The sequence below is a fragment of the Periplaneta americana genome, chromosome 16 (genome assembly GCF_040183065.1).
Source record: "Periplaneta americana isolate PAMFEO1 chromosome 16, P.americana_PAMFEO1_priV1, whole genome shotgun sequence".
NCBI classification, from domain to species: Eukaryota; Metazoa; Arthropoda; class Insecta; order Blattodea; family Blattidae; genus Periplaneta; species Periplaneta americana.
In genome coordinates this window covers 24,162,281-24,186,805 of record NC_091132.1, presented here as the reverse complement: position 1 = coordinate 24,186,805, position 24,525 = coordinate 24,162,281, and the positions used below count along the sequence as shown (strand labels likewise).

Below are 24,525 nucleotides of genomic sequence, written 5' to 3'. Positions count from 1 at the left end.
GCAGCTGGCTACGGACTGGAAAGTCCGAGGTTCGATCCCAGGTGGTGACTGCATTTTCTCGTTGCCAAACTTTCAGAAAGGCCCGAGGTTTACTTAGCCTCCTATAAAATTGAGTACCAGGTTTTTCCCAGGGGTAGATAGTGATCAGACCACACCACTTCATTCTAGTGCAGAGTTTATGGAAAACACTCTACCTCCATGTCCCACGAGTGTCTCCTTGGCATATGAAGGGGATACTTTTACCTTTTGAGTTAAGATCTAAAACATGAGCCTGTGTCAATTGATTTAGCCACTTAAATATGGACAAAATTCTAATCTTCGGTAAGTTTGCCAGTCTTTCCCATAATTTATGTTTTCCAAATCCGTTTTCCTCACAATTTCTATATATTTTTTTTAGATGAATTTTTTAAATTTTGCATATAAGTGTATTTCATGCTGGAGAACAAACCCTGCCTTTAGCACTGTTTTATCTTTTCAAATTCTTTTTTCATTAATAAATCTTTATGTAAAAATAATTACTTCTTACAATTAATTCATTGCAAAAAATATTAAAAAAATATTTTTTATTCATTCAACTGATAATGGCAGGATTTATTAACGCAATCATTATGAATAAAATAGATAAGAAAATATTCAAAATTGTACAAGATATTAACGAAACCAATGTTCCCTGCACACATTGCACCCCCCAATTTCAAAATATAATTGCCCTTATCAATAAAAGTTTTTTGGATTCTGGAAATTGTTTATTAATCGGCGTAGCTCAGTCGGCTAATGTGCTTGCCTGCTGATCTCGAGTTGCACTTGAACGTGGATCCAATTTTCACTTGGGCTTATTACGTGATTGAGTTTTCTCTGAGGTTTTCCCCAACTATAAGGCAAATGTCAGATAGTCTGTGGCAAATCCATGGCCTCATCTCGTCAAATACCATCTCACTGTTACCAATCCCTATAGAATCGCACTATAGACAATTCTCAAATTGTAACACAAATATTTCCAAGTTATACAAGAGAATGAAATTTGTGTTCTGGTTTCATATTAAGATGATTAGGTTATATTCCTGTGTTGAACAATTATAAGAAGAAAATTAAAATCTCCGAATTACTTCCCAAGCTGACATTTTACTCATAATGGAATAAACATATCTCGAATTTAAAATTACTGAAATCAGTTATCTTGAGTAAATTGTGTGTAAAATATATTAAGGTAATCCGTAATAGGGAAGTATATCTTGAAAATTGATGAAATATCGTCAGTTTTAAGTTAATTTAATTGAAAATGACAATTGAAAAAAAGATTAATTATGTAAGAAAACATTTAATGTCAATTTAAGAATATTTAGCTGAAGTTATATTTTCAAAGTTTGTCATCAGAAGTGAAATTAAGGATTGTTAAAACAGCCTAAATTTGAAAAGTATGAAACTTTATAACAGTTCAAGCATTCATACTTACAGAAAGAATATTGTTCTTACTTGATTTGGGCAAACATAGAATTAGAGACTTGTGAAGTGATGTTGAGAACATGTAACTTCATGTTACATTGTCTTTATGTCATTCAGAAATATGTGTCTAGCTCAGTGACTAAGAGATACTTCGGATTAATACGTGGCAGATGTGAATTTGTTGCAGCTTTTGTGCCAATAACATGCATATTTTATTCTGTTCCATGTGCTTGTTTCATGTTTCATACTAATCTGTAATGGAATACTTTGGTTCATAATAATATATGTTTATCATAATGCTGTCCTGGAATTCAGTAGTAGTGAAGCATTACCTAGAATGTAGATTAGTGAAAGCAGTCATTTTTCTTTATTACTGTGTAAATATCATTTACTGTCTTCTTACTAAATCAGCATTAATTGTCTGTTACGTTTAACACTATTAAAGACAAATTACTTTTACTTCATACACTGCTTTTTAAGTAACATTGCAAGTAAAATTTTCGTAAGCATTATCTATGTAAGTGATGCAATGATTCACTTACTCTTGAGTGTTCGTCAATACTCAGCTTCATTTGGTGAGAGCCACTTCCAGATTCGTAATGTATGTTATAAGAATTACCCATGTGTAATAAATTAGCTCAGTTTGTAGTTGTGATGGAAATACAATAAGAAATTGATAGATTACTCTTACTGAATACTGAAATGTTTTTGGTTTTGGGAGATTGGTAACACTTACATGAACAGCGGGTGGATCTGTTTCTAAAATATATTACAGATTTAAAATATATACAGAATTTTCTCGATAACACAAGAATTATTAGGATTCCATATAAAATTGGTAGAATTCCCACTTACTACATTTAAGTAATTCTTTGCGAGATTGTATAACTTTGTAGTAGTAATTTAATATAAAATGTTACTATTCAAAAAAAACTTGACACATATATTGTCAGAATGAGCTATGCAATTAAGTTAGCTGAAATACTTCGAGCATAGCTTTGCTTCATATGCTTTTGAAATTTACACACTAACAAAAAGCTTTCGAGTAGCTTAATGTGACATTCTGTTACAGATATTATCGAAGTATCTTGTTGTGCAACATTTTATCACTTAGTTTATTTTGGTAAAATAAGAGTAATTTGTAACTGAATATGAGTTTAAGTGGTATAGATTTTTCTTTTTTCTTCAGCTTTGAGAATGGCTTAGGATCAATTTCAATCCATCAAATGAGTAGGAATGGGGATATTTTTGCTAAGATAAAAGTGGGCAGAGCATAGACAAACTTAAGGATACACTGTATTGAAATGTCAATATTCTGAACTATTCAAACTAGAGATATAAAAATTTGTACAGTTATGCTTGATATAAATAGTCTCTGTACAACAAAGTTTCATCTAATTTGGTTAAGAAATATATGCATTATTAAGATTTTTGTAAACTTAAATGGCACTTTGAAAAATTGCTATTTTTCCTTCTCATGATTTCAAAATTTTTGTCTGAAATTGTTTTTACACTCTTGCGCTAAACTGGAGATTTCCCACCGTATCTTTGAACCGTGCCATTACGTTTAGCACCAAATTTAAGTAAATACACAATCTCGCCAACATAAGAACACGACATTGGTGTATGGCGTCGTTGGAGGGAGAAATTTGTTTCTTTTCTCTCTCTACCTCCTTCGTTCTGAACATTACTGAGAAATAGCACCACTGTTAGCTACAAGATATATTTGCGCAAATATATTGAAGTAGATTACGTGACTTAGATAAGAGTCTCGGGACAAAACAGTTTTGCTATATTTCTTTTTTTATTAAATGTTAAGCACAGGAACGTCATTTCGTAATTTTATTTAAGAAACAAGCCAAACAAATTATCTTTGCATCAAAAACGAATGCTCCCTGGACCAAATTATCGTATTTTATAATTGTTTGAATGCAACAGAAGCCAGAAGTCTTGCACTTGACTAATGCAGTGAATTATTTAAGAATATAGTCGCGAATTTTACTACCACCATTTCGATTGTGTTTTGTTTGGCACGGCTCGGTACGGCCTGGTGACTAGTGGCCAGCGAGTAACGTCGACTATCGACATTGCTCTGCCGTGGGTATTATCCAGTTGTTCCCACTCTTGTAATACTGGTACTAGAAACAAAATTTATTGCCAAGGGTTTCCATTCTATTTACTAAAAAAATAAGAGAAAATACTAAATGCAGTCGAATATAAAAATTGCCAGTATATATAGAATATTTTAGCTTAATATTTTAAAGATACCTGGATTTGTATCATTACTTTTCACTTTTATCAATATTTGTCAGAATATTTATATATACATAAATGAAATTGTATTCCTTGCCATTTTATACTTTCGCTTTTTAGGCAGCCTACAATGGTAGGAAGTGTTCAATAAATTATATACAGGGTGAGTCATAATTGTGTACTATAAGGTAGTGCAGAGAATTCTATACTAAAAATGAAACTTATTTTTTCATATAAACTTATGGTCGTGACCTCTTCATTATGAAGATAATGATTGGAACAGTTAGAAAAAGACAACAGCTACTTTTCTGAGTGTGTTATATAATGACGTGGTTATTTACATTGCATGTTCACAGAAGATGCTCGAAATGTCCACCATTCACTTCACAACACAATTTCCGCCCTCCTTCGCCATGAATGTCTTGCTCTTTGAACAATGCCCCGAATTGTATTTCCTGCAGCCACAATTGCATTCAACAGATGCTCTCTTGTGACATGTTGTTGAGAGTAAACTAGTCCCTTCATGTGACCCCACAATCAGAAATCTCAGGGTCTGAGTTTAGACAATCACGTTGGCCGTGCAACAGGTCCATTGCATCCACTCCATCTGCCTGGATACCCTTAATTCAAATGATGTTTCACTGCACGACTGTAATGCGCAGATGCTTCATTTTGAAGTAGCCAAGTGTTCAACCGTGTTGATAGTGGTACCATTTGTTGTGGTAGTTCAGTCTGCAGAAGGTGCAAATACACAGCACCTATTGACTGATTGTAGCAATTCTCTCTCTTAAATAACAATAATTATTGTACTTACTGTGTACTGTAGAGTTTCGTCTGAGCCATTGATGCATGAATAGCTTTGATGTAATGCCAACTCCCACATCCCACAGTGATGCCATATCTTGATAACAAAGCAGTCATGGCTATATGTTTATATGACAAAGTCTGTTTATGTTGGAATATAGAATACTCTACAATACTTTATAGTACACAATTACGACTCTGTATGTGAGATCTAAAGGAGGTCTTGATAGCAGATGTTACTAAGCACACATTCAAGAACATCCACAAAAATAAATAATGTACTACAGCATTTGTAGGAAGAGTAATGTTTTCAGTAATGGAAAATGTGCAAAAAAAAACCTAAGCCAAGAAAAATGAGTTCAAAAGTTTGTAACCACTTTATATAAATAAAATTGAACTCATGCAGTTTCTTCTAATCTAACAGGTGATTGGACAGCTCTGTGGGCATGAAAATTGGTGGATAGCTATTTCAGATTTCAGCAATTTTTTAATAATAAAAACAAAAATTCGTAATTTTTTATTAAAAATTATGAAATTCCACCTTGGCGAGAATAACTCAATTTGTCGTTTCATTTAACAATATGTATATTATGATGAAAAAATAATAATAAAATACGAAGAAAATAAAAAATATTTTAAATTTTAAAATGTCACATGTTGTGTTCAAGTCATGACAATGGGAAACTTTTTACTTATTTCCAGTTAGTGTTATCAACACTTAATTTTCTGTTAATTAGTGTTATCAACACTGTTTAATACATTTCCCGTCAATTAGCACTATCAGAATAGCATAACTTACCTATGAACAGAACAGGCTGCCTAAGCCAACTGAAGTGGCGATGATGATGTTGATGAATAGGAGGAGGAACAGCAATAAGAGCTAAGTCATTCCACTTAGTGGAAGAGCTGATATGAGGAATCTAGTAGCTATTTCCATGTAAATTATTAAACTGCTTAACTGCTTAATCATTTCGTCGTAAAGTACTCAATTAAAAAGTAGAATTTGCCTAATATCTAAATAGTGTAATATTGTGTGTATTGAAGAAAGATTTTCTGTAGTAAGTGCTAATTAATATACAGTTGACTCCCGATAATTCACGAACTTTTTTTGGGGGAAGGGGAGCAAATTAACGTTTTTACGTTTTTACTCTATTTATGCTCTCTCCTTTCTCACAAATGTTTAGAAGTTTCTAAGGAAAATGAAGGATACAGACAAAAAAAAGTGAGGACGATAAAATACGAGATTTGACAGCTGGTAGTTGAAAGGATGGCGCGGATGAAAAGTGCGAGTATGAAGCTAGGAAGTTACGAAAGTTGCACACACCCAAGCTAGTATTGCTTCAGACACACTTGTTATATATGGAAAATTGTGATAATGACTTTCCGTGTATAGATATTGTTTTCTTAAGAAATTTGCGATCTAAAATCATAAAAATTTATCAATCCTCTAATAAATAAAAAAGATAACAGATCATTTTATTAATCTAAAGTGCAGTATGATATTTTGTAAAACTAATGTTTCTTGTTTTAAGATTCTGTTCCACTACAGTAGCTACTGTATAATATTATAATGCTTCAAAATGTTTTGTACTGTTTCACATTTTGTACTTGATTTTGAAATGTAATTTAGTTATTAAACCTGTCAGAGTAACTTTTATTGAACTTTAAATAATAATGAAAATATTTTGCGGATAATTCGCGATTTTCGATATTCTGCAAAACTTCGTGCATTAATTACTGCGAATTATCAGGAGTCGATTTTATTAACGAAAGGTAGAAATGAGCACGGTCTTGTATTTCTTTTAGTGGGGAAGGGAGAGAGAGTATGATGCATTTGATGACTATCATTATGTTTAGAAGTGTGTTGTGTCTAATGTTTTTGACTACTCTATCCTTGGCCTTGTTTGGATACCATTAATAGACAAAATAGTTTTAGTACCATTCTCATCTTGAAAAAAATTTGCTTTATTTTGAAATAAATTAAGACTCCAGAATAGCATTATGAAACTAACAATGTAATACAGTGGACTGTGTAATATCTATTAAACAGGAGTTATTATATCTACTGAATAAACCCTTTCCCCTTTTTTACTTTGGTTACCAATATTGATGGTTCTAGAATCTTTATTTTATATCTCAGAATGACCAGGTGCGGAGGGACCAGGTTTTGAAAGTAACAATGCAAGACACTTCTTAGATGCGAGATATCAAATACAAATTTTACAAACAAAAATTCAGGCAATTACAACTGCAAATTTGTGTTGTTGTGGTAGAAGAAATGAGGATAAATATTAAATTTGGTCGTAACTCTAATGCTAATGCAACAACAACAACAATACATACAACTTATTATGCCTTAAAAACAATAAGTTGATAACCCTTTAATTATGTATGTTGCATGTACTTCTCAACTATGGATTTGTGATATTTCCTATCAAATTTGTATCCAAGTGTAGAAGTCAGCATGAGAGATTAAAATGATTTTTAACAATTAATGTTGCCTTAACTAAATTTAGGGAAGCACTGTTCTTTTCATTAGTCATAAGAATGAAAACACCTTCCTGACTTGCATGTTCCCTAAAAAACTCAGAAATAATAAAATGTTGTTCAAAGTAACAAAGTTCTCTTTATACTTTTATATAACACAATTCCACATAAATGGAGCTGCCAACATACTTTCAATAAATCACATTACGCCGCGAGAGAAAACAAAACTGCTTTTAAAACATTTTCACCAGTTCAAGGATATTTTCGCATCCCAAGAAAACTTATTTTTCATAACACATTATTGGTTAGAAAGTTCTTTGCTGTATGCTATGGCAAAAACATTATTAGATTCCATACAAATACTGCAAAGTTGTCATAGTAACATAATATAATTAGATGTACTATAAAGACAATGTAGTATTAGAAGGCCGTGACTTCTAGCATACAAAAATCTCAGTAGTCTGTGATTAATTAATAAGTTAATTAATTCACATATAATTTCCATGTACTTGTGCCAAAGAATATTGTACGTAACTAGTATAAAAGTGTCTTTTGCACGCTCGTTTGGAAATTTCGAACTCTGCTAACGTCTCACTTATACACAAAAGTATCACTTTCTGTCGTATTTACGTAAATAACTATTTTGGGACACTGGGACAAAGTAACAAATACTGGGACTGTTTTTTAAAAGCAGAACAACTGTCACCCTGACCAAGGTCATTTGAATATTATGATTCTTTAGACTTTCATATGTTTGTAAAATTGTGCTAATACCAGAAAATTGCAGCCGTTTCAAGAATTTCATTCTGGAACTAATGTGAACTTTGAAATACCTCAAACTGTTCAACATTAGCAATTAGTAGTGTTACGTTCCTAGAGTCTGAAGTCATTACGATTTATAAATTTCTACACCTTAGCAATATCTGAGCATTATACAAGAGGAGGAAAGATAGATAATTCAGAGTCTACTGTGTTCATGTCATGACAATGTTGTGGTCTTCTCTACTAATACTTGTTTTGGGTTTTAGTTTGAATGAAAGATATGAGAATGTGTTGCATATATTGTGCAGTAACATAACTTACTGTCTTGCCAGTGTTTGAGTTTGACTTCTGCTTCCACTTATTCACGAAACTAACCAGGGTGCATTTGCAACACTTGAATTTTTTTTTTTTTTTTTTTTTTTTTTTTTTTTTTTTTTTTTTTTGCACTTTTATCAGTGTAATACTCTGTGATCATTTTCTTCTTTGCTGCTGTTTATGTGGCAGTAATGCCTATATTATTATCCTCCTCCTATGTTGTCTCTCTAGTTGTCTTACCTTTCTCTTCTCCCCTCTCACTTTTATCCCTTGTTTTTTTCCCCCTTTCAAGGAGGGCCGGTCGGGACAGCTAAGCATATTTTGCTTGATTTGCTAATAGCGTTGCAAATGGACCTTGGTATACTATTGTGTAATGTAGTGTGTATCTTGTATTTCTGTTCTGCAGAGTCGTGCCCCCATCTCTGCTAAGTTGGTTGCCAACATGCTTTCGGTCGCTGGAGCCGACCACATAATTACAATGGATTTACATGCATCACAGATCCAAGGTTTTTTTGACATTCCGGTTGACAACCTATATGCTGAACCTGCCGTTCTAAAATGGATTAAAGAAAATATAGTTGAATGGCGAAATAGTATTATTGTATCACCAGATGCTGGTGGCGCAAAGAGGTATGTAAAATAAGTTACACATTTAATAATAATAAAAAAGAGAAAATGGGATGAAAAATCTCAAGTTTGTACTTAGACATTTAAAAAAGATCCTATTTTCATATCCTGAAATGCTCGAATAAACTGAAAGATGTCTTGTAGATATACTCTAGGACAGCATTTTTCGAACTGAGGGTTGCAATGCCATATCAGTGGGTTCTCGAAATAAAAGTAACTTCTCGTATACAAAAAGAATGAAACACTTTTTCAGAGGGAAATGAACATATGTGAAGACATTTTAAGGGGTTCGCAAAATAAAAATAACACGTGCAAAACGAACAAAACACATTTTCAGAAGAAAATAATAGTACATTATGCAACGAGCCTATAATGATAGTAATTAAGACGCAAGTATGTCATAATTTTCATACGAGCATCTTAATTACCATTACAGGCAAGTTTCATACGACTTTTTATGCTCGACTATATTTCTAACTTGAAATTATTCAGAAATATTCATTTTATTTGTATCTGACAGAAGATCAGAAGTGACCTTGTTCATAGTTCGAAATTGTGAGATGTGCGCAGACGCGAAAGTATTGATTTTTTCTGAGGAACAATAATGTCATTGACCTTGATGTAATGCAGAGAATGTATAACCTGGAAATTGATTTAGAATTGAAAAACGAGATGACAAATTGAATTTATTTGAATATTATTTACAATTAACGCTAATTATTATAGTAACAGAACATAACCTTCTGCGACAGTATTGGATTTCCAGCCTTCGTGACGTTTCCCTCGTCTTTTGATTGCATATCCGAGAATAATCGAAAACCTGAACTTTAATGAATAGGTGTACTTTAATGACATGCATTAAAGGACTGCTACCAGGTGTATAATTACTACATTTCGGCATGGTCGAGCATAAACATATATAAAAGAGACTTCTTTTTTATTGTGATGAATCCATTGACTATTGATAGCAGGAAGGAAACAGTATGAGATTTTCCGCAGTTGTGTGGAGTTTGCACATCTTAGCTACTCATAATGCTACACTATAGGGTAGCTTCTTTTACAAATAGCTTGTCAATTTGTCAGAGTATGTATTTTTTTTTTTTTTTAATTCCAAGGATTTGGTTTTAAGAGAAGGTTATTTGGTTTCTGCGTGTGGGGGAGGGGGGTTGTGCGTGTGCGTGCGCGTGCGTTTTCTTTTTTTTTTTTTTTCTGAACATATTCTTGGAAGTTTATAGGAGAAAAGAGTTTCCTAAATTACTATTTTGATCATTTTAAAATTACATTTTCTTGAGGAAGTTATAGTTTTAGGTTCACTGTAACCGAAGTGAGGGTTCACTATAAACGGAAATATTGAAGTACTTTTTAATGTATATGGGTCAGGACCAATGATTTAGGTTCACTATAGCCGAATGTTCACCATATCCAAATTCACTATATCCAAAGATGACTGTATTTGGCAGTTCAACTGAATGAAGTTGTATATCCTGTTAATTTGCAGGTCCCTTTTTCATTTGTTTTCTAGACAAATATAATGAGGAAGGTAACTTCAGAACCTGATGGCAAAACGAGGTTGTTACATAACATCAAAGATATTAAAGCTCAACACATGGCTGGAAAAAAAAACTTAAATTGAGAAATTTTTTTTTCCTCCTTCCCATACATTTACCTTTTGTAAAAAATAAAATTTCTGTTTAGCTGTTTCCACATTATTGTTTCATTATTATTACGGTAACTGGGGATTTTGCTACATAATTCAATTCGAGATTAATATACCGGGCTTTCGTTTCAAAACTTCCCAGTCTAAATAACTGTATAATTTAAATTGAATTTAATTAAAAAAACACATCAATGTAGATATTAAGGAGGACGTTTAAAACCAGCCTTAATTGCATATTAGGTTTCACTCCCAGACACCCCTATCTTGTGATGCTTAAATTTGAAAGAGTATTCAATTGTTTATACATCTCATTAATTTGTTTTTGCATTCTTTGTTTTGTGTTATTGCCTGGCAACCTGTTGAAATGCTCGTCTCTACTTAGTGATCACGTTAATAATTGTTGTTGTTGTTGTTATTATTATTATTATTATTATTATTATTATTATTATTATTATTATTATTATTATTATTAATCTTTATCATGGTTATTCTTATTTTATTTGCGCAGGGTTACTTCAATTGCAGATCGACTTAATGTCGAATTTGCTCTTATTCACAAAGAAAGGAAAAAGGCTAATGAAGTAGCATCAATGGTCCTTGTAGGTGATGTTAAGGACAGGGTAGCCATACTGGTTGATGACATGGCAGATACATGTGGAACTATTTGCCATGCAGCTGAAAAGTAAGTTTCTACATAAAATATTTACAAGAATGGTTGCAATCTTATTAGCATTAAATAAACGAAATGGTATCCATAATCTACTCTGTTTTCATGATCTGTTATTCTGTAAGTATGTTTCATTTGTCTACAAAAAAAATAAATAAAAAAAAAATAACATAGCTTACAAATTTTGAATTAACATAGCTTATGGCCCATTCACAATGAAAATTAAACATAACGTAAACATAACACGTGTGTTGAAACAAACATACCGAATCAACAAAACTACAGAATCTATTACATAAAAATGGAGAATTGCACAATGACTGACGATGTAGCTATTCAATTTATGTTTCTAATAACTACAATGGCATCAGTATATGGCTTTCAGTACTTGAAATCAAAGAAACGGAGATGTAAAAAACGATGGTGGATTCATCCATTGAATCAGAGAAGAATATAACAGGGGGACTTTTATAACCTTTTAGAGGAAATGAGAGTTGATGATCCCCAACAATTTGTGAAATACATCAGAATGAACACAACATTACTGAACTTGGTTGTTGTTTAATGTAATATCTCTGTATGTTTTTATGTTTCTTGTCGTATAGACAAGGGTTTTCTTGGTATAAAATAATCAACTTTTCGTCATATGATTCCATGTTGCGCGCCTAGCTATCATCACGGCCAATAGATCAAAATATTGCCTGTAGGCAAAGCCCATGAGATGTTAAACAAAAAGTGAAAACACGCTTTCCACTTGTGTACTGTTTCCAAATCGCATAAACATAAGCATGAAAGTTTGGAGTTTGCAAACTTTCATGTTAACGTCTTATGATTAAGATTAAGTTTATGCTTATGTAATTCATTGTGAATGCTTTCATTAAATAACATGGACACAAGGTTTTATGCTTACATTATGTTTATGTTTAATTTTCATTGTGAATGGGCCTTTACAAATTTACTTGAAGATAATACCAATGATATGTATGCTACTGCAGTGCATGAGACATAGGGTTGTAATGTTGCCTGCGGCCTTGTGGTACAAGTGCATTGTTGTCACACATCCTCTTATTTGCTGTTGGTCTCCCATTGCGCAACACCTAAATCATCGCCTTTATCACTATTACTGTTTTCACTACCTTCGGATAACTGCGGAGTAATTGGATGATATGAGTATATATAAAACATAGCCAGTTAATGTATTATGTTGAACTGTGAACAAAACAACATATTGCACTGCATTCAGAACTGGATGTGGAATGCAGGCATGCGATCTGATATGAACTGTGACAACACTGAGTGCTTAAGTCACCCTTTGAGTCATGAATTGTGATTTGGCAAGGTGATGCTGGGCCTCCACATGTGCACATTCGGTTGTACAGTATCAATTAGAATTTTATTTCTCATGCACTGTAAGACTACAAAAATGGAATAGGAGAAATCAACTGTGACGTTGTTGTTTTATAATGTCAGGCGTTTGACAGTAAAGTCATTTGACCTCTTGCACTCCATTATTTTTCAAAGATATTATCATGGCCAGCCACTGAAGCATAGATTTTGAGGTGTTCCAAATCCATTTCTTGGTTTGAGTTGCACAATGGGCAGTTAGGAGACTGATATATTCCAATTCTATGCAGGTGTTTGGCCAAACAATCATGGGCTGTTGCCAATCTAAATGCAGCTACAGACGATTTTCTTGGTAAATCGGGAATTAACTGTGAATTATGATGCAGAGAGTTCCATTTTTCCCTTGAGATTGTGTTATCAAATTTTGTTTGTTGAAGTCTAAGTATGATTCTGTACCATTAAAGTAGTCCCCGCCCGGAGATCCAATTGAGAGACTATTTTACCTCCGGATAATTTTACCTTAATGGTACTCATTTCATATTGGAGTGAAAAATGGCAAGTTGTAGCCGATTTAAGTGAACACCATGTTTTAACATTTTGGTGGCTACTTGATTCACACACAACCCCCAGAATGTCTGGAGGACCACACCTGCTGTTGGTCGACGGGTCCACTGGACCTAGCTGGGAGATCTTGTTGATCACCAGCTTTCCCTCCTTAAGCCACTGGAGGACGATTTTAGTGCCATAGCAGGTCAGCACTAGGAACAGAAAAGTAGAAAGAGGAGGAGGGAAAGTGAAATGAACCCTTAGGCCTCGAATGCTCTAATACCATTGGGGTCGAAGAAAGTAAGAGTTCACTCAGAGGACTGGATAGGAAAGGGTAAAGAGGGAATTAGGTATTGAATAAAGGAAAATTATACCAAATTCAGTCATTAACTCATCAAGCTGACTAGTGTTAGTTGATGAGTAGCCCCTCCCTTTAGTTCAGCTCGTAAAATTATGCTTACTAACAGCTGCACCACGGGAAGATAGGGATGGGACATTGGGCATTTGTCCAGGTTTATGCTGTGGCATCACTAAAAAGAATCTGTAATACATTTTTAATGTATTTTGTATCACAAATTTAAACACTGTTTTAATCTTTATTTTCAGATTGCTCGAAGCTGGAGCAACAAAGGTGTATGCCATTCTCACACATGGCATTTTCTCTGGTCCAGCTATATCAAGGATCAACAATGCCTGCTTTGAAGCAGTCGTCGTAACAAACACGATACCCCAGGAACAGCATATGAAGGACTGTCCAAGGATACAGGTGGGTTCTACTGTTTAATTTTTGCTTTATGTAAAAACCATACATTGTTACATTTCGATATATTTGCTCACTCGTTTAAATCTGTGATTAAGTTTAACTAAATTATACCAACTTTCAAAACAAATCTCTGACAGAACATAAACATCTAAAAACTAAACTGAATTATTAGCACCACGAAGATCTCATCTTTTTCATGGCCATACGTATTTGGAAATGCTAATTCAGTCAGGAGAAATTAATAAAAAAGAAATTCTGTAGGAGAATATACAACAAATTTTGAAGGAAAAGTTACTGCTATTTATACAGGGTGGAAGTTAAATAATTCTGCTGATTGAAAGAGACATGAATAATAATAATCTGTGGCGCTACAGCCCGTGAAGGACCTAGACCAACCAGCCGGCTGCTGGCCTCACGCCCACATGTCGAAGCAGAGGTGGACGATCATTCAACCAGAATGGAGGTATCGTGTGGTTAGCATGATGATCCCCCCAGCTGTTATAGCTGGCATTCACAACCGGATTTCGCTACCTTTCTTAGCTCCCCAAGTGCATCACGATGCTGGGTGGACACTGGACCCATACACTGGCCGAAATTTGAGAAAATTTCTTCCCCCATGAGGACTCGAACCAGCGCGCATTCCGTGAGTCCTAAGTAGGATGCCTTAGACCGCGACACCATGGCATGGGACACACTTAAATGAATAGAAAACCTATATTACATTTTGTGATTAAATGCAAGGTTAATTAGAAAACTGAGTTAGAAGTTTCAGCAGTCTGGAAACATTGCCGCTAACACACTGCTTTTTTTTTCTCGTAATACAGAAGTAAGAGGTCAGCGAACTCAGGTCTGTCTTCCTAGGTGAACTATCTCCCACCTCCCTCTCTGACTACAACATTGCAGTTTGTTCTCATCGTTCAGTGGCTTGAAATTGTTTTTTTATTATATTTACACGAAAACTGTCCACACTATTGAAATACACCAGAGGGATAAATGATTCTTTATTAGATTTTCTATCAATATGGACAAAAATCACGATCCTACACGTAATAGTTACCGAATAAGAGAGGATATTAAACATTTGGGGAGGAGGAAACTTTTTTTTTTCTCCGAGAAAACTATGAACTTTTTTGTTACATACAACATGAGCTATTCACTCTTAAAATCTGCAGGGTTATTTCACTTCCACCCTGCATATCTTTGCAAAACCTTTTATATAGATTAAATAAATCGAAATGCTGTCATATTATCAGATTCAATGGCAGCCATATAAGCTATTTCACAACAGTTTAGAAAAGGCTAAATTTCAGGATTGTACGAAAATGATGTATTATCTAGTTGAAAAAAGGTAAAGATATCCCCGTCACATGCCATGAAGGCACTTGGTTGTGCATGGAGGTAGAGCCCCATGCTTTCCTGATCTTGGCACTAGAATGAGGTGGTGTGGTCGGCACCACGCTCTGACCGCCTTTTACCCCCGGGAAAGACCCGATACTCAATTTTATAGGAGGCTGAGTGAACCTCAGGGCTGTTCTGAAAGTTTGGCTAAAAAGTGCACTGAAATCTTAGGGAACATTTGATACAAAGAAGTAGTACAGAGACAGTTATGTTGTCTAATGTCTATTCTTTATTTGCTTTGAATTAATTCTCTTGTTTGTTTCAGTGTATTGATGTGTCGATGATGTTTGCAGAGGCTGTGAGAAGGACTCACAATGGCGAGTCCGTGTCTTACCTATTTTCCAATGTTCCATACTAAAAGACACTACTCTGAAGCAGCTATGGTACTTTTACATCTACACTTTCATCTGCTTCCTTCTTAAATTAGGCAACTCTATACATGTGGATTGTTATGTATTTTTTTAATTAGTAAAATAATTATATGTCTGTGGAAGAATCTCAGCTATTCTGTCTACATTTTTATTGCATGTTATTTGGTCATTGAATATGTATTGGTTTTCCCCATACAAGAAGACAGATTCTGGTTTGTACGAAATAAATTACTTCAGATTATTCTGACAGACATGTACTTTGAAAATGTAGACTGTACAGGCCTTCGATGACTCTGTACCTGATTTTTAGGTGATACATATACATACAATTTATACATTCAATTGAAATTAATTGTTATACAGACATGCTTAGAATTGCTATGTGTGTGAATTAAATTTGCTCATATCACAAGACAAAAAACAAAGAGGGATCAGTTAAACAAAAATCATACACAGAAAGAATACACAATTTTTAAGTGCCCAGTATAGTACCAAACATGATATTAATATGGAAGGTATAATAATTACCTAAAATACTAGATGTACATGTAAATTTTCATTACGAAATTTTCTTGCTAATTAAAATTTATGTATATACATAATATATAATGAAAGTTATCTTGAAATGTAAGGGATATTTTCAGAAGAAAAGTTTTCTCTACTTCAATTCTGAATTTTATATTTTGGACATTTACCTTTTCTTTAATAATCTTTTATGTCTGTATGGCACCTGACTTTCTGGAAAGACTTGCTGCTTTTATGTATAGAGCGCTGAGAAAAAACATGAAGACAAAGGACTTGATTCCAAGGAAAGTAAGAACGTAATTTTGATAAACTCAAGAAACAAAGTAATTTATTTGTATTACTATTCATATCACCTTATACCACAATGTATCAATGATGTCGTGTCACTGTCCCACCCCAAATACAAATAAGGAGCTCAAAGTGACTTTATTATCAAGGACGTACTCTTAGCTTTTAGGTGTATCCACTGTTGTGAAATGCATTCCCAATGTTTTGAAACTATACTGGGTCCATATTCAGGGACATAGATAACATATATTGTGATATTATTGCGTTTATTTTCACGTTGACTCAAGTCACATTTTCCAGTTAATGTCTTCAATTCATGATAAAATTGCTTAAAAGACTCAACCAGACCTCTCATTATGACTCAAAAACTTGAAGTGATTTACCACTTCATTTCGTTTTGTTATGCAATTCTTTTAAAATGCGTCTAGAATTCCCTCAACTGTAAAAGCCTTCGTTCCAAATTCAAAGATTTATACACTTCATGCCCTTCTAGTCGAATTAACTTCAGAAGGTCAGCCACTTTTACTTCAAATATTAATAGTTTAATAACATAGAACAACTTCATAGATAGCTATAACCTATACAATCACAACATAAGAAGGAAAACTTCAACTTGACCTTAACTCCTCAACCTGGTATTTAAATCCCCTAGTAGAATTAAATTTACATGACGTCACTCTTTTATTTCTATTTTCGAAGTGGTTAAACATAATACAATCACATGACAGTAAAAAAAAACACACTCCCTGCAATACACTCGAAAACCCACATGACGGTATATCTGAAATAGATCATGAACAGTGGCCAGTTTTGTGCATTCATGCATTATGCATACATGTGTATGTGAAACTGCTATTGAACTGAGAGAACTATGTACACGCATATTCAAATTGGTCTGAGAGGTTAATGGAATTATTTGCCTTCACACATTTTGACAAGCAATAGTAGAGGTTCAACGAGCAACCGGTCACATTCAACTGAACAAACTATATTGATGATTGTTATATAAATGCACCCCACTTATGTATGTCTCTGAAATTGGAACAAGGAGTTTAGAGACATTGGAAACTTTTCATTTCAACACACAGCTGGAACATCCAGAAGCAATACAATAAAAACCACCATAAAAGCCTCAGATTTCTCTGTGTAAATTCACTGGTTAATTTTTAAAAGATTGACTTTTGCTATGTAGACACGAATTTTTATAATTAGATTCACACTTGCAATTCATGATAAAAATTAATCTGATATTTTGCACATAAGAGCTTCATGTCAATGGTCATTTGACTTCTTGAATGTAGTACAGTACTTGTATTTCCTTACCATGTGAGGTTAGTGCATATTTGTAATATTTTACACACAAATTAACGAGACTCCAATTTGATTCTACTGTAACAAATCTGCCATATAGCCGAAGTGTTGATGCTTAAAATATTGCAAGTCAGGCTGTTTAGAATATAAGGAAAATGTTAAATTTTAGCATTTGTTTTAAAAAAAAGTATTTTCTACTATATTACATTAAGAAGTAATCAAGGTTTCCGGATGAAATTGAGATTGCAAATTGTTTTCAGTCATTATTCGGTTATGAAGAAGTCTTTCTATGCAAAGTTTTCTCAGGCATATCCATTTTTGTCAACTTTATTAACACACTTGCCTTATTTCTGTAGAATATTTCAGAAATGACTAAAATGAAATGTTCGCAAAACTCACTTACTGCCAATATGGTTCTTTTTGATACCAGATTATTAATATTAATTTTTCAGTGGTATAAAAAATTTATTAATGTCTGTTAATATTATAGCTTAAAATTTTGACATTGTCTTGTAAGACAAGAAAAAGTTAATGGGTTTCAAATACCTGTATTACTGTAAAACTTATGGCCGGTTTTTCCAAGTATTGTTAGAAAATTTAACGACTGTTGAACTCTAAACAGTTTATTAATTAATAAAATTGTATGTTTTCAACACCAGTTTGGTTTAACAGATTGTTAACAGTTTGTTAATTTTAAATGTAGGATTTCGGGCAGTTAACTCGTTTAACAGTTAGTTAAATATGGCCGATGTCCCCACAGCTGTTCGAACAGAAGTTGCGAAATTAATATTTTGTGTCTCTTTGTAGGGAATGTTTAGCATATGACTGGTAATATAACACTTAAAAAATACTTTGGACTGTTTAAATACATCAGTGTTATTTTATTCCTTTCGTATTTCGTAACTATAATAGCAATGAGGAAATATAACCTTACTTTGTAATTATTATTCAGCATGTCACCTACAACTTTCATTTGTCAACTGTTTGTTTATGGAGCGTGGCCTACTATAACAGGTTGTCATTTTATGCAAGTTTCATGACTCACTCTATAATATAGAATGTAAAGATTAATTTTAGCCAATCAAAAATTGTCTTACATGTGTAGAATCATTACAAACTGCTGTTGAGTAGTTAAAATAGTGCTAGCAGACGTTATAGTTAAGTGTTCAATATTACTTCTTTTATTAAGGGATGTAGGCCTGGAAACAATTATTAATAATATATACATTCTTGTGAGTATAGACATGGTCAACAATAAATACAATAAAACACATTAAAATGCAAAATATAACAAACAATTAAAAGACATCAACACTCCCTAGCTGTAAAAATTAATTCAAAATATTGATAACCCATTTGTGTACTGCCTTCTTAAAATGTAAAAAACTAACATTGGAAATTGCATTACACATATTATGATTTCTGCTGCTCTGTTATGACTCGTACACCCGCAGAGTTGCTCAGGATGGCTTGATCTTGGCTGGGTCTGCCTTCTTCTTGGAGCTCTTCGCTCTCGTCTTGGAGATCGCAGGGTCGAGGTGGTTATACGGCATGTCACACCAGTCCACGCTCTGTGTGAGTGGGTTATTCACATCAGATTGGAGCAGATGCGGTGCAATCAACACGAACATTTGCTCAGCCCACGGCGTTAGGTCCATGGGCGTGAATTTGAACTGCCACTGGGGGAGACCCTGGTGTACCAGCATCATGCGGGAGTACTGCGTGAAGTCTGCAGTCAGGTAGTGCCACTCGAAACTTCTGTCCAGCAGCCAGATCTTGGGGTCCTCTCGTTTTAGATCAGATTCGCACTCGCTCTTGTGAATGTACACCAGACACACCTTTCCGATGCCTTGGAAAGCATCCAGTTCGAAGATCTTAAGTGTTGGTTATCTTAAACAAAATTATGTTGAAAAAATACATTAACAAAGCGTTAAAAATAAACAGACTGTTAATTTAACATTCGTTAAGCAAAATTAAACATTAGTTGGACAAACTGGCCACTAATATCATAAGTTAAACATGCTATTATAATCTTCCTTGGTGCCATGAATATAATCGTTAATAATTGCATATTGTGTAGTGGTATAAAAAAGTTCGTTTGTTCTCGTCAGGTACAGTACTTCCACCAATCTGTCTGCTTGTGGTGATGCTGTGTCTAGATTTTCAATAAATAATGTAACCTTTGTAATAGACCTGAAATTATTAGGTGTTATTTTCTTTTAACTGTATTGATGTAGTATTTTAGAATCCAGCTGTCTTATAAGATACAGTGTAATTAATAACGAATTTTATTACTGTAAAAGATCGCTTTTAATACTAGTGAGCACTTCTGAGCACTAGAACTTTTTATGACATTTCTGTTTTCTAGGATATGTTGCTGAAGCCATGTCTTGAGAATGGACTTTTAGTACAAATGATAAAAGTTTGTAATGGGATTTCGAGAGGAAGTTTTCTGTATGCTGTTTGTATTTTCATAAACGTTTTCATATAACTTTGTAAGTACAATAATTTTTACTTACAAGTATTGCTAAGAAAGCTTTGAGGCATGGTGACATGAAAGGAACCAAAAGTTTAAGAAAGTCCGTAGTGTTTATAAAGATCTATATAAAGCAACGGAATTCTGTTGGAAATTTTTGAAAGAGAAGTATTCTATGTAAGGTTTTTAATGATATTGTAAACTCGGTAAAAATTGTTCACCCAGCAAGGTTATGTTCATCAGTTTTTTTATTAGTAAGAGATACCAAACCCAAAGCTTTGCCTTCTTTTAATAACATAATAGAACAGTAGTATTGTCCGAAGTTAAATATGTCCCAAACAAAAGTAAAGTACGGTAATAAAATTAATTTTTGTGGGATAAAAGAGATATTGCAAAAGATAATGGAAGAAGTATATCTATGAGACTCTTTGCTCCTTTAGTCTATAGGAAAGATGTAAAATCAAAATCTGAGATAGAGAAATCTGTCTTCAGTCATCATTTGTAAAAATGAATGAAGCCAATTTTTGTGTCTTAAGATATTTCAAACCTTCACATATTTATGTTTGGCGATAATTTTTATTTAAAAATTCTTGATAGTGGTTCTTTAACCTATCAAATGCTTTTATGTTACTTTTGTTAGATTGGCTCGCACTACTTCTAAAACACCAATAATAAACCACAGACCATAACTATGTTATTTAACATAATATGGAACAAACTTCCGCAGTTTGTAACAACATTGGTAAAGTAAAGGAAAAGAAAAATTCGTGACTTTTTGTGTAGATCTACCAAGTTTTTATTGCCAACAAAGGAATGCTTATCCATGTGCTCCAATATAGTGTACACAGCAGAACCTTACCTTCTTTTCTTCATCCCCACGTTTGAACCTGCAAGCAGTTGTTGATGTACTAATAGCTGCAATGGGCAATCAAAAGTTGGTCGAGTTACACATTGTAATTACTTATCTGGACAAGGCATTGTAACAGCAGATCAAGATACTTAAAGTGAGCAGGGTATTTGTGATAATGGTTCCTAAAAATGAAATATTATATATACAGCAATCATAACTGACGTTTTAAGTCGCCAGTAATGGTAGATATGTGACAGTTGTGAGAAAGTTATTTCTTTGTTGTTTTGCTCTGTTTTCTTGAGATATCTAATGAATTGAGAGCAGTACATAGATAATGCTGCTGCAGAATCATCTGTATCTTTGGTTCTAAACTGTCGTGAATATCTATGCTTATTTCATGTAGAGTTGTGATCATGTACAATGAAATGTCAGGGTTGTTTTCTTCTTGAAATTTACTAACTTTTCATCTTCGTACTCAAAATTGCATTCTGGAATTTTCTAGCTTCGTAACATCATAAAGCTCAGAATGCATTTCAGAAGTTACATTATTAGCAGACATAGCTCCAAGTTTTTGCGTAACAAACGTGTAGAGAAATGTGAATTAAATTCTTTGTAATGAAGTATCCTTACACAGAAACTAATATATAAGAAATGAGAGAGAAATTTCGCTTTATCAAATATTTTTACCATTTTCCATTTTTAGTACATTTATTGTCACAAGTGAAAATTTTCAGGTGTAAGGAAAGCGTTTATATTTCTCTCCTATGAGAAACTTCTGTCATCAGCCAATGACTCTTCTTCTGGTTATGAGACTCGCTTTTTCATAAAGGTGTCTATTTTATAAAGAATATCCGGGATTTTTGTATTGGTAAGCTAAAATTACTTCGAAATTGTATGTATATCATCAATGTTTTCTAATGTGCATTTTTGTTTCTGCCGATTCCTTAGTTGTAGATTTCCACTTATCATAATACTGAGGTTTTCTCAAGCAAGATACATATAGGAGAATTTATGTATTATACCAAAATTGAATCTTGCAAGGGCTTTGTAAAATTAATTCTACAGAGTCTATTCTACAATACATTGAAAATTGTTTTTGACTGTAGAGAACTCTGCCTAGACTAGTCACTGCTAGAGCATTTTAATTAAAACTGAATTCGTTAAGATTTGGTCTTGACACTATTTGCAAATAATCATGTCAGAATCAAGGCACAAGGAAAAAAACGTAAGTAAATCAATGCCTCGAAATCTTATTTTTTTAATTTTCACGGAAAAATTATTTTTCATGTCTGGTAATACGAATAAGTATACATATGTTTAATAAGACATGAAAATTTAAAAAAGATGGATGATAGAAGTATAGTTGAGTATCAGTAGTATATAAGCTTAATACATTTTATATTATATAAATGTTGATTTATATTTACAATACTATATATTTAATTCATGCTTCCAATTCACTGTTTCCACTTGTACAACATAACACGTTAGAAAACACTTTTCAGGATCACATGATTTACTCAATTTTTTCTCCTATCCCCACTCCTTCAATTTAATTCCGTGTTAGACACTGTAATTTTCCACAAATGTTTGCTTCAGGAATTTCCAGAGATTCTGTTAGGTGCAATGGTGTTTGGGATGCACCCTTTTCTCGATAGACATTTACAAAAGCGTAATAATAATAATTTCACTACATTGTGAAGCAAGAAATCGCGCATCTCAGAACTGAGGAATCTTACAGAAATGGATGCATTTGAAATCACTGTATCGCAAAAACACAACAATGCAAAGAATTACTTCTAAATAAACAGAACATTTATGCAGTTTTACTCATAGTTTTAATTATCATCATATAAAAGACGCACCTCGATTTTAGGCATATTTTCTGAGAGAAAAAAAGTGTGTATTATACACCTACAAATACGGTAATTCACAAAATTTGATTGAATAACAGATTTTCGAAGTTTTTAGAGATGTGCTTCTTTTGCAGACTGAAATTTGCTTTCGACAGAAATGTGGATTTGGTATCACCCTTTGCTGTTCAACATTTTTTAGGTTTTTTCCTTGTTACAAATGCATCAAATTTAATTCGCATTTCATCACGGTAGTTCGTACTCGGAAAGTTCATTTTGGACATACTGTCCAGAGTTAAATGAATCTCGTTACTTCATGATTATCGTGAAGACTTCAAAATAAATCGGATAAGGCAGTTAACGCAATCCAGCTTACCATATGCGACATTGCTGCCAGTTTGTCACATTTTGACGAATGCAAAAATGTAGATAAATTTAATGTACTGTGTAGCATGTTTCTACCTCATTTGTACATGATTCACACGTTTACTTAAAAAGTTTTATGGCCATATCAGATCCAAAGATAAATATGCTTATATAGATACTGATGTCAGCTTTTTGGAACAGTAAGCATTATATACCAAAGATGAATGACCCGATTTTGAAGCATTAAAAACTAAGAAAGGAGGTTATTATATGCTGATAGTATTGGTTAATTTGCACCGAGGCTTATCTGCAGATCATAGGTATATGATGTAGGTATATCTTGTATGCAATCAATATGTACAACAAAGTAATTTTGTTCATACGTTTGCAATAGCAGAAGTTCTGTGTTAGCCATTACGTTGCAATGAGGTTGTATTCCTCAGATATGTAATAGTAATCAAAATGGAGATATGTATAATTACTTACAAGCACACTGCAACTTGTACTTGAGCATGTTGTGTGGCTTGCTTAGTTGCTAGCAGATGAATTCCTTTTTGTTAATTTTTGAGGAAAAAATCCACTACTTAAGATGTAAGTATAGAATATAAAATTACCAAATAAAAGTTCTTTTTTTGATATTATTGCAGTTTTCATTTATAAACATTCTGAATTGTAATTCTTCCATATTCCTTCTCCAGCCATATCTTGCAGAATGTCTCACACTGGCCCTTCACATTCCTGTATTCAGGCCAGCATTCCCATTCTTACACTACTTACATCGATTTTAAACTTAATGGACGATTCCTGCACTTATCTTCCTTTATTCAATGCTGTGTCCTTCCGTGTCCAGTCTTTTACTTATTACTTCATCTATTTCGCACTTTATTCATCTGACATTGTATTGTTCTCAAACTAATTTCCCTATTCCTACCATTACATTTACTATTTATTTCATTTCATATTGGAGTTAAATGGCAAGTTGTAGCCGATTTAAGTGAACACCATATTTTAACGTTTTGGTGGCTACTTCATTCACACACAACCCCCAGAATGTCTGGAGGACCACAAAATTGTAGCTACTATTATAGATGGCGGGAGCAATTTCATAAAAGCATTCCGTGGATTTGGGATAAAGACAGAATGTATAAGTTGACAGATGATGACGAAGAATGTTTCATATCCATTGTTGAAGAATTAAAATAGAAAATCAATATCCCGAATTTAAAAGAAAACTTACAAATTAAGCCAAACCCCTTAACTCTGTTAAATATAGAATATAATCTAAATTTAACAGAAGAAATACTGAAATCAGACGTAAACAATGAAATACTGAAACAATTGTCTTTAGAGACAATTAATATTAGGTACCCTCCACAAAACTGGCTTCATTTATACACTGACGGATCCTTGATCTCCAGA

At 33.4% G+C, this 24,525-nt stretch overlaps 1 protein-coding gene across 5 annotated transcripts in view; it reads left to right on the top strand.

Annotated features, from left to right (window-relative positions):
- Positions 1 to 23,744, top strand: part of Prps (phosphoribosyl pyrophosphate synthetase) — a 58,645-nt gene extending 34,901 nt beyond the window's left edge. For 4 of the 5 annotated variants that reach the window (XM_069848968.1, XM_069848970.1, XM_069848969.1 and 1 more), the window contains 4 exons: positions 8,471 to 8,694; positions 10,857 to 11,030; positions 13,512 to 13,671; positions 15,332 to 23,744. In XM_069848968.1, the coding sequence (XP_069705069.1) occupies positions 8,471 to 8,694; positions 10,857 to 11,030; positions 13,512 to 13,671; positions 15,332 to 15,424 (651 nt within the window). In that variant the 3' untranslated portion in view covers positions 15,425 to 23,744. The remainder of the gene's footprint in view (positions 1 to 8,470; positions 8,695 to 10,856; positions 11,031 to 13,511; positions 13,672 to 15,331) is intronic. The other variant, XM_069848966.1, reaches the window with a different exon arrangement.
- Positions 23,745 to 24,525: the final 781 nt, after the last annotated feature.